We start from the raw sequence: 11,786 nt of genomic DNA on the forward strand, positions 1-11,786 counted from the left end.
AATAGGAATTACTGTTGGATATGGGTTATGACTCTTGACTATAACGCCTAGGCATTTAATTAATCGTTGTTTCTGCATAATTTGGCTTAAATCACTTGGTGTTTGGTGCTTATTTTGCACCGTCTGAGGAAGATTCATGAAAATCACACCAGAACTGTATGATTCCCGATCAGCACTGGCGTGACTGTTGCTAATGTAGCGATCTAGCACTAGGTCATACCAGGGTTTGGCAGAGTAACTCTGTGGGTTTGAGAGCATGTTGATTGATTGATTGATTGATTGAGCCTGTCAATTGCGATGTGGACGTTCTGAGTTACTCATGTGCTGCGCCACCTCCCGCGGTCAACTTTAATTATTTTCTTTAATTTTGGCGCGCCAGGTGACAACCATAAAGACACCAAGTACAGCCTATTGGTTAAATCCGTGTTGAGTCCAGAGCTGCTGGTCACGTTCGATACAGTATAGACTATATAACGTAGCCGCATAACCTGCGTGTAAGTTGTGCATTTTGGGTGTTTTTTTTCTTTTGGGAGAAGAATGAAGTCTCGACTCCCTCTGGCTGTTCTTGCCCTTTGGTGGCTCTGTGGGCTGACCGCTGCTCAGTTCCGAGAGCCAGACGAAAGTACTGGGTCGAGCCCGAGAGGTACACGGGCCACCAGAAAGCCTACGTCCATCCAACGACCGAGAATAAAGCTGCCCGCATTCGGGAACCCCGATAACCAGCCGCCCGCCCTGGAGGCGCTGACGCCCGAGCTGCTCGACGGCGCGGGGGCGCCTCTCCCGGACGAGGTCCGGCGTCTCCTCAAGCCGGCCCTTCCGAAGCGCCCCGCGCCGCCCGGCGGCCCTCGGCGGGGCGTCTCGGTCACCTGCACGAGCAGTAAGATGATCGTGAGGGTGAGGCCGGCTTTCCACGGGTTCGGGGCGACAGGCGGCGAGCTGACGCTGGGCTCCGGGTGCAAGAGCAACGGCAGGCTCCGGCCCTCCGGCGATCTGCTGTTTCGGTACCCCCTGCTAGGGTGTGGCAGTCAGAAACGGGTGAGTCGCCCGACCTACCCCGCGTCTTCATGCGGGTCGGGCGTCTGAAAGCGATGCGTGAAGCGCACGGCGGCTCCCGTCTCCCTAAATCCCTGCTCCGATGCCTTCTGTCCTCAGACGCCCATAGGTTACCTCGTCTACAGGAATGTCCTCCACTACATCCCCGCGGAAGAGCCGGGGCCGGTCCGGAGATCCCATCCCATTAACGTGGGAGTTGAATGCCGGTATAAAAGGTAGATGTCTCGGTCCAGCTTCGCGTTCTGCTCCACAGTTGATCTAACTGGTATAACTGCGCGTAACTTCAAGCTCGTTTCATGAGTGACTCTAAGTTTAGAGTAGTCAGTGTGAGACAGGTCCACGTTTATAGATTTTTTTTTTCGGATTGGAATTAAAAATAACCCTCGAAGAAGCAGGGTCTTCCAGCAGCGCCCACACCTACTCTATACCGCGCATTTCGGCGTGATAGTCTCCGTGCTTATTCAGTCAACAGGCAGCGGCGCAAGAAAAATGTATCCTACTCGCACACGGTACATGGAAACATCGCCTAGTGTAAATGCGTCAATGTGCTGAGAAGAGGGTCTTTTAAATTGAGCCTGGGGGGCGGGATCAGGATATCCCTTTGCGGTTCCGCGCTCACGACCGTAGTTGCTGAGCCCGTCCCGGGTCGCGCTGGAGACGTCATCAGCGCCGATGTCCCCGCAGATACCACTATTCCTACAAGCTTGCGGTCCACCCGACCTGGCAGCCACCGTCCCTGCTCAAGCCGCTGGAGAGCGAGAAGGGCGGGTTCAAGCTGCAGCTCATGAGCGGTAAGTGTCCCGGATCCGAGCCGCCAATGTCCAGCAGGTCCGCCGTAAGTCCCCCGGCTTTCTGCAAGACGCCTGCTACAGTAGGTAGTAAAACCAATCTGGTTGAATGTAAATCTGGCTTCATTTAATTTAAGTTTAAGAGTTCTAACCTCCTGATCTCCACCATGACGGATAACAAATGTTTGAGGTCGTTATCAACGCGGCCTCCATTTGTATTTGCATCGTAGCGTTAATTTTTAATTAACCTTTATTCAGTAAGCTGGCATGATCGCGAGGGAAACGAGTGAAGGCTCATTCCAAGCTGAAAAGAAACAAAGTTTCAGCTGTGGCGCTTTCTTCAGGTGACTCTTGAAGGAAGCTCGGCAGCCGAAGCGTTGTTTTTTTTTCCCCCAGCGTGGAGTAAGCCTGGACTTGATGCCTAGACGTTCTGCTGCAGCGTACTAATCTATAAATCAAGGTGTGGTACTGTAGGTGGTGAATCCCAGTGATCACTGAAGGTGCCCGATACCTGGGGTGTGTGAAAATGGAGCGTTTTATTAAATCGGGGAGTACGTCAAGCAACACTGGGTCTTCTCTCTCTGTAGATGACTGGATGGCAGAGTCGGATTCCAACATCTTCTACGTGGGACAAGCCATTAACTTCCAGGCCTCTGCGCATCGGCTGGCGGCAGGAAAGAAGCTCTACATCAGATCCTGCCATGCTGCCCTGTCAGCAGACCCCAGCTCCCAAAGCATCTACTCTGTGATTCAGAACTACGGGTAATGTGTGAGCTGCGAAGAGCTTTCGGAGGATGATTTTTCATTTATTTTGTTTAAAGTGAGGTGCTCACTGGCCAAGCCCTTACAAGCCCCCTTCATGAGGAAACTGCAGCAACAGGGATCGGTAAAGCACAGCTGGCTGGAGGAACGTGAATCGTCTGGGTGCCTGCTTTGTTTGAGCCGAGGGCTGTTCATTAGCCAGATAATTTAAACTATGCTTGTGTTCAGCTCCTGTATAGGTTGGAGGTTGCCTTGTTTGCAAGGCCAACTTTAATCTCCAAATTGCATGAGATGCTGAGATTCAGGTGAAGTGATTTCTTAGTTCAATTAAGAGCTCAGCAGATGTTGGAAATAAGCTAGTATGTGAGTCCTGAAAACCAGGGCTAGGAGGTTCATCAGAGCTGAAAGAAAATTGGACTCAAAATAGTCCACAGCTACTTTTACAATTATTGGCTTTTTTTGCATACCTTCATGCTTAAACTCAGATTCCAGATGTGCAGAACAGCTGTTGTGTAACCCTCTTCATACTGAATCCCTGTAAATGCCCTCTGATTTCAGGTGTATGGTGGACAGCAAGATTAAAGGCAGCATCTCGAAATTTGTCCCACCCAGAACCGACTCCACCATAAAATTCACCATTGATGCTTTCCAGTTCAAAAAGAAGCCACAGTCTAAGGTCTGTGGATCTTGGTTGCTTTGCAGATTTGGCCTATCTTGAAGAAAATGAGCCAGCTGGCACTTATGCTACTCTGAATAATCTGAAATCTTAGTTTCCTGTTCTTGCTGAAAATGTTTTGCGTCTAATTTGAACTTTTTCACCTCCTACCGCAGATGTTTCTTCACTGCACCATGTTTGTTACCAGCAGCAGAACCAGCCGGACGGTGAAATCCTGCACCTATGACCAAAGAAAGAGACGGTAAAGGCCACATGCTGGCGTATGGGACAGTCTTTGCTTGCAGACCATGATGGGCATTATCCACAATATTGATAGAGGAGGGAAAGTGAGAATTTGAATGCTAAATGCTTGCTGCAACTGATTGGACTGTAGTAAGCAGGGCTCAGATCCAGCACCACAAACCTGCACTCAAGCACTTGACAGTCCTACCAGGTGAGTGTTTGCTGGGCACATAGACATAGCATCTGGAAGAAATGAGAAGTTCTGATCTGCTTTGCCTTTCTGGGGAATTCTGTAGTGACCGATCCCAACACAAGTGTGCTGGGTGAAAGCAATGCGGTGTGCTCCCAGGACAGGCTGTTCAGCTAACTGGCGCTGGGGGGAGCGTGGCTCTGCGTGACCTTTCCTGTATTTCAATGCTGCAGGTGGGTGGAACTGGAGGGCACTGTCAATTCAGCATGCGGGTGCTGTCAATCGAGCTGCGCTGCCCCCGAGTCGGACTCGCCCCCGGTGGTGGGTAAGTTCTCCAGTCTGCGGAACTGCACTAATGCAGAAAAACGAGTGATGATCCTGGCGTAAGTGCCAGATCTTCGAGGCTCAACTGTCAAATCTCTTGATCTAAATGACGTATTCAAGCTGTCACTTGCTCAACATTTTCATACAGGTGAAACGAGGAGCTTTGTGTCCAAAATTCTGCTCTTTGCGATTTGCAGATGTGCGGTCCAGCCGTCCTTTCGTGATCGCCAGTGATGTTCTTGACGCGATCCGTCAGGCAGACGATCTGAGCCACTTTGCCAGCATCTCCCTGGCCCACGACAGCCAACCTCCAGCGGAGGTGGAGGCTGTTTTCCAGGAAGCAGGATCCTTTTGATTTATAGGGGATGATCTTGAAAGTGAAGTGGTGACTTTCCAGGATGATGAGGAAGGCAGTGAGGAGTTTGTGGATGTGGGAAACTGAATTCCTGGATCCCTATCGGGCTCCGTGAGGAGCCTGCTCCATGCACTGTGCACTGCTCCAGCCTCATGATGCAAACTGTTTATATGAATCAAAATAAATGCTATGCCTTTCTTTTCTGGGGGCTTAATGATGACTTTGAATCGGGATGGTTTTTGTCCTGCATGTGTGAATGCTTCCCTCTCTAGTTTCATAACTAGAAGTATGAACCATACCTAGAAGAAAAGCTGGTAGTCTTTTAAATTTAATTGCAAAACATCTAATCTGAAAGTCTAAATATAACACGCTCCTAAAACACCTATGGGGGGGGGGGTGGGGGGGAAGCTTCTCTTCCGGACTGGAATATAATGTGCACATGTACTAGGCTTACCTAAACTACTACAGACCCACAGGCTGTTGCTTCTCAATTAGTCTTTTTTGCATGACAAAAGTGTTTGGATAGTGGTTCCTTATTTTAAGGCAAAGTGTTAAATGTGCAAGACTGCTGCTGTCTAACAGCAGACCAGTAAATCCCTCTGAATCCTTTACAGTTTTGGAGCTGGATTAACACAGTGTCCTTGTTAAATTTCACAGGCTCAAAACTGAGCAGAAGCTGCTCTCATTTCCTCTCCCCTTCTGCTAATGGGTGGTTAAGGGAATACCACCTTCTAAAGTGCTTGTGGCCTCCATTTTTGTTGGACAAGTGATACCTGTGCACAACCTTGGGAAGAGTGCTGTGGCTTCTAATTCTGTACTGAAGACAGAATAGTCACCACTTGCAGAGTGAATATCTCAAACTATAAGTAGGTAGTTAAGACTTTATTGATCCCATAGGGAAATTGATGAGAAACCGAAGAAGTCATGCTAGTCTGGGCATTAAAACAATCAGTCATGCTATAACCTGATCAACTTTTTAAGGAGAAAGCTGTGGGAGTTGTGGTCTCCTGCGTTTGCTTAGTAGAGATGGGGAAAGTCACGGCCATCTACTGTTGGCAGATCTAAGAGAGAGAGGCTGGTCACATCATCCCCTTGACAGTATGTTCTCTCATACCATTACAACTCGCAACCTTCTGCTGCAAGTAGGAGTAGACATTTTAACCTCTACTTTAAGCAGTAGGAGACATGTTGGTTCAAAGCCACCTCTCACATTTATTGATGGTAGCACTTGGAGGTAAGGGAGATGTCTCCTCCCATAAAACATTTGGAGCTGTTCATGTGAGTAGTGCAAAGCTCTTGCCTTAATAAAGCAGAGTCGGTATCCCAGGTGCAGGATATTTGAAGATTGCCATACAGGACCTACCTTTGGGTTTTAGGACCCATTTATAATTGCACACCTTTATCTTCAGCTGCCTGGCTCATCACAGTTGAGCTGTTAGTCTTGGTTGTCCAATGGGTGTCTACAGGATTCAGCAAAGCCTCTCTGGAGCACCAGCCTTCCTCCTATTTCATTTCAGAAGGGGGCTATAATAAGTATCACAAGGGAAATGGAGCTCCTCTAAAGAGCAAAAGCAATTATAGCACAGAGGAGGGGAATGTGTGTGTGCGTGTATAAGCCAGTGATAAGGCATCCTGGTCCTGGAGGGAAAAGGGTACCTGCCACCTTTAAATTCATTAGTGGATTGGGGGGGGACTAAAACAGTTTCCAGCTATTCTGGTGGGGAGGGGCTGTTTCCTGAAACAGGTTTAAGATAACCCTAGATTATCTCAAGTTATCTAGATAGAATTAACCCAATAACAGAGTTCAGGTTAATGTTTTCAGAACATTTTGTGAGTTTGGGTTTTTGGTTTTGCAAAGCAAGATCCAGTTGTTACTGTAGAGGATATGTTGCCACTCTTAAGCTGCTCTCGGGCAAAAGAACTTAGGCCTGTGAATCAAGCTCTTGACCTCAATCTTTCCCCTGCAAGAAAATAGCCCTTTACGTTAATTGAGCTGGCTGGTGAGATCAACCTATATGGTTTTCTGATAAGTGAAAGATGGTTTCAGCGGACACTCTTACTGGATTCATGGTCTCTGAAGACCATACATAGCTAGTTGTCAGCACTTGGCATTAACAAAATCAACTCCTGGGCTGGTGATTCCTTGTTACAGGTTCAGTTTTCTGTTGGTTACTGAGCCCTTCACTAAAGCAACAGTGTTGTGCAATAGGGAAAATGGTTGGTGTTTGCACCAGAACCATTGGTTCCCAATTGGTTATGCAAGCATGCATAATGGTTCTCACCCATGTAGTGAATGTTCTTGTGTATATAATCCTAGCAACTGTAAATGCAGTTTGGTTCCTGCAGCTATGCACTGTAATCTGCACATTTCTTGTATTTCCTAATAGTGGTGCTCTGGACATTTTGTCCCTCTGCAGTATCTGAGGCTTTTTTTTTTTTTGTTTAATGAAAGACTTCACTGCATCAATGTGTAGCTTAAATTCTAGCCTAAAACCTTCACCTGCTGCCAGGTTCTCCCATGGTGCTCCAGCTCCTGTATGAATGAATACTTTATGATGTTTCATAATAAACTTCCACCTTCATTTTATCTGTGATTCTTTTCCACGTTTTAACTTTGGATGGTGTGGTGGCTCTGTGGCTCAGGATCTGTGCCTGTGGCTGGAAGGTTGCTGGTTCAAATCCTGCAGCTGGCAGAGGAATCCTACTGCGTTGGGCCCCTGAGCAAGGCCCTTAACCCCAGCTGCTCCAGGGGTGCTGTACAATGGCAGACACTGTGCTCTGACCCCAAGCTTCTCTCCCTGCCTGTGTGGCTCATGGAGAGCAAGCTGGGGTCTGTGAAGAGACAAATTCCTAATGCAAGAAATTGTAAACGGGTTAATAAAATAACGTTTAAAAAAAAAACTTCTCTGGCCAGAACTTTCCAGTGGCTACAGTATAGCTCCCTTGTCAAAACAGCTGTATTTCCTGGACTCGGGGTTACAAAGCCCATGTTCTTTTGCTGGGGTGGTGAAGGATTTGATGCTCAACCCTTTTTGCCAACTGAAGCATAGCACGACCGCAGAGTCTGGTCAGGATTGTTTAAACCCGAGTAACCCAATAATTTAAACCTGTGTTTGCCTTTGTTGAATAGGGTTAAAACCAGTTAGTCTCACTTCCATACCAACTTGATTCAAATCATGGACAATACAAGTTGTCCTTTCAACAGTTTTCCTTTTATTAAGTTACTTCACAGTACAATGTAGGCATTGAGTCCTTTAGAAGACGGACCAGTGAGGGGAACAGCTGGCTACTCTGCCTTGGATAACCTGTGGGTGGGAGAAAAAAAAAGCTTCAGTGCAAGACTAAACTCGAGCTACTTCTAATAGTAGCAATAACACCTGCTCAGTAAGAGGTTTAAGACAAATCAGTTGGCCAAGCTCCAAAAGTACTGGAGCCAGTTCTTACCCCAGCAGATCCATCAGATTTGGTGCCCTGCTCTCCCCACTCTGCCTGTGCACTCTTCTCCACTGGGGAAGTACACCATTGTCCTCCTCAAACACCACTTCATACTGAAGGCGTCTGGCCCTTCCTGGAGTCAGAGTCTGCACATAGTGAGAGAGGAAAACTCCTGGCACATTAGAATTGATGTTCTGGTTCCCCTTGCGAGAGATGGCCTTCTGTTGTGGAGAAGGGCTCTTGACTTCCTGAGATTCTATTCCCAGCCATTCAGTGCTCCACATCACCAATGACTCACCCCAGTCATATCCTAGCTTATCATTCTGCTTTGAAGGTAGAGGTTGTGCAGGTCCATCCTTAAGGGCCACGTACTTGTTCATCTTTGGAGCTTCTAGTTTGGTCATCCTTGGCTTCACACCCTGCCTCCTTCCTTTGAAAGTGGAATCAAGGTTAACTCCATTTGCAGATTGTTTTTCCTTTCTACTGGGAAACAGGAATGCCACATCAACGACCGGAAGATTACTTGGTTTCTCAAACGCATCCAAACCCCATTTCAAGTGCCCAGCCCTTTTGCGGTCATGCCTCTCATAGTCACTTGGCACCTGAGCCCAGGCTTCAAAAACCGCTTCTGGGCTTGAATGTGGAAACAGAGTCCCAAAGCTCTCTGGAGCATCACTCTGTACTGGCAAAGACAACACGAAATCCAGCTCCAAATCAGGATGCTCTTCCCACTTCGGCTCATCCCCTGGAAGCCACTCCAAATGGCCAGGAATATCTCCGACAGAATTCCAGTCATGTTCACGATCCACCACGAGCGAGGTCACATCCTCAAGCTCCTTTTCCATTTCCAAAGGCAGGTTCCACTCTTGCTGCAAGAGGTCTCTCTCGTCCAGTTTGCCTTCGAGGGAAAATGGGCTCCAATCCTGCTGAAACCCCTCCATGCTCTCAGTCCCCTGCACTTGGACTTTACCCAGGTCTTCAAAAGGGTCATTCAGGTCTCCCATAAAAAGGATATTATACAGGTTTCCACCATCCTCAAAAGGAAGCTCATTGTCAGGCACAGAAAGCTTCTCTTCCCAAGTCAGTGGGCTCCAACCAGCCTCTTCAAAGTCTTGGTGCAACCTTGCCCCATTGCCCCTCTCCTTCTGCCCTGGGTACCATGCCTTTGCAGGGGTATAGATGCCTGCACCATCTCTCTGATGCCATGAAGGCTTGGTATCCCATTTGGCCTTTGTGGAAGTGGCAGGGTGGCCCACAATCACGAGAGGCCCAGTGCTGACTGTGGATCTGGTGTCTAGGTGAAGCAGATTGGACAGTTATCATTGCAACAAACACAAGGTGTTTTAAAACCAAGTGAAAACGCAGTTTTGCTCAGGCTTACCTTTTGGCAAGGATCTCAGAACTGCATCTCTGCATTTTCCCCTGCAGCACTTACAGGCAACATGGCCACCATTAAGCTCATCCCATCTGCAATACAAGAACACAATAACACAGAGGGGTTAGGGCCCTTGATTCATGTAACCTTTAATTCCCAAACCTCATCTGGGTTAGTACAGCATTAAGGAGAACAAAAACTCATTTGATTCTTATGCCAAATGTCCAAGACCCACATCTTAAAGCACAACTAAAACACAGATGGGCAACACTAGTCCAGGAAAATCTGAGCCAACTTGTTTAAAATCAACAACTTGCCTTTTTGTGGCTGGATTATAGTTGCACAATTTGTTGCCTTCCGTTACTTTGTCATTCACTACAGCCAGGACACAGTGCATATAAATCTGCAGAGGAGAAGGAATATGCTTATACTGTGCAAAACCAATATAAAACTAGAACATCAAGGAAAGAATGCATGCAATGCCCTTCTATAATAGATTCTATACTGGAAACGTACCTTTGAAGAGCGCAACCTGAAAGCGTCGATGACAAAGTTGACCGTATCTCTTGCTCTAGCGGAGACAAACATGGCCCGCAGCTCCTCAGAGGCCTTTCTAGCTACACACCTGTAGAGAACGGGGGGAGAGAAACTGAAGAACTGTGGTGTAACTAGACCTTCTGAATGGACTGAGAAAACTGGACAATGCCTACAGACCACCTAGCAGGTTTTACAAGGAGGGATGAGAAATCATGGGTCTCATGTGACTGCAATTGCCCCCCCCCCCACCCTGCTTAAATTTCTCTCAACGTCAGAATTGCTAGAAGGAAGCAATTCCCTGCTTACACGACCCATTTACCCCCCCCCCCCCCCAAACCCAATCCCTGAACAGCCAACACACCCTTTTTTAACAATCACTTTATATCTGGGTCTCGTGTGCCAACCCGGCAGGGACGTTACATAACAGGACTGGACCGACAGCCGCTGTGCCTTCGAGCGCAGCGTGGCCGAGGCCTGGAAGCGTATAGGCTGCCCAGGACTGTACACGTTGGACTTGGCGACGCCTTTCCAAGCACCTGTCGATTGGGAGAGAAAAGCAGACCGTTAGACAAGAGGGCTCCCAGCTTTGCAGCTTGTCCTTTGTCAAGCACTACTTAAACACGTTGTGAGAAAGCAGGGGAGGCTATGGGGAGTTTTCGGCATGTACAGTATTGATCGGTTATTACCATCCATGGCCCTCAGAGCCCAGCCATAGCTGTTCCTGCTCTCCAAGAGAGGACCGCTGTGCATGAAGGGAGACGGAGCCCAGCTGCTCTGCTGGAATCTGGGAAGTCACAGGAGGCAAGTTAAGGGCAGTAAAGATGTTAAATTGCATTTTAAGCACTTTTTGTACAGCAGCTCTATAATCATACAGCACATCAGTTAGCGAGAGACCAGCTAAAAAAAAAAAAAAGTCTGAAGGAGTGCAGAACTGAGGTGGCTCTCTGGGAACTGAGCCCGAGGTGAACAGTGGTCACCAGTGAGCATTTCTGACTTGACAGGCCATAAAGGGTTCAGCTAGAGAGGCAATCTAGAAGCTCTACTATAAACTTACCTTTTTAAAGCACATTTCACAGGGACATTGAAAGGGCTGGATCTCCGAATGGGAAGCTTCCCAGCAGAGGGAACATAGCGAAGGACGTTCCTGCAGACCATCTGGCCCTGCTGAGTCTTGCAGAGGAGAGAGAAGCAGCATCAACCAAACGCGTGATCGTTTCAGAAGAAAAAACGATGGGAGAGGAATAGAAGTTAAGCGTCTCCAAAAAATAAAAAGCCAACCCCTTAGAATAATTAGAACAGAAACGCCAGATCCAGTAGAGAGCTACTCCCTTGAGTCCTACCGCCCCAGCACGGCCATCGAAACCCCGGCGCGCTCACGCACCGACCACCTGGTCCCGCACTCGGCCAGCCCGTAGTCGAAGAGCAGCCGGTCTCCCGAGGCGCCGTTGCTCTTGCAGCCGGTTCCCAGCGTCAGCTCCCCGGGCTTCAGCTGCACTCCGTTCACCTTGCTCTTCACACTGAGGAACAGCCTGTCCCCGCCGCACCACACCGCGACTTGCTCCCGGGGGCTTGCGCCTGGCCCCGAGATCTCAGGGCGACGCCCACCCGCAAGCGGTCGGGACCTGGAGCTTTTTGCGGGAGACTCGGGGAACGTTTTCGCGTCTTTCAGCTGCGCGGTAGGTGGCTGCCGTTTCTTAGCCCGCAGGTCACCCTTAAAGGGACCGAAGGAAGGTGAACTACGAGACGTTGGCTTCACAGGAGGCTTTGGCTGGTTATACTTAGCTAGAAGAGGATAGAGGCCATCCTCGCCGGCAGAGTCCTCCGGGAGGGGGGGACCGACCAGCCAGATGGTCTGTATGATGTTGGGGGGAGGCTTTGAGTTTTCTCCCAGTGGCCCAATACTTCTAGCCGACGTCCACGAACGTAAAGACGCCGCAATGAAGAGAGAGGCAAAGAACAGCGGTAACCCCATCTTCACAAGGACTAGCGAGTGAAATAACGAGAAATCACAATTACTCTACAAAAACAGGCCAGAAAGACTAATTACTCGCTTTTTCATTCTGCTCATT

The 11,786-nt window shown here is 48.5% G+C and overlaps 1 protein-coding gene across 1 annotated transcript; it reads left to right on the plus strand.

Annotated features, from left to right (window-relative positions):
- Positions 1-537: 537 nt before the first annotated feature.
- zpcx (zona pellucida protein C) lies at positions 538-4,457 on the plus strand. The gene is given in 9 exon segments (XM_088931698.1): positions 538-1,035; positions 1,153-1,268; positions 1,738-1,844; positions 2,429-2,603; positions 3,162-3,279; positions 3,435-3,520; positions 3,925-4,016; positions 4,213-4,397; positions 4,434-4,457. Coding segments are annotated over 9 exon segments (1,401 nt in total).
- Positions 4,458-11,786: the final 7,329 nt, after the last annotated feature.

This window comes from Atractosteus spatula, chromosome 14, assembly GCF_055471065.1.
Source record: "Atractosteus spatula isolate fAtrSpa1 chromosome 14, fAtrSpa1.hap1, whole genome shotgun sequence".
NCBI classification, from domain to species: Eukaryota; Metazoa; Chordata; class Actinopteri; order Semionotiformes; family Lepisosteidae; genus Atractosteus; species Atractosteus spatula.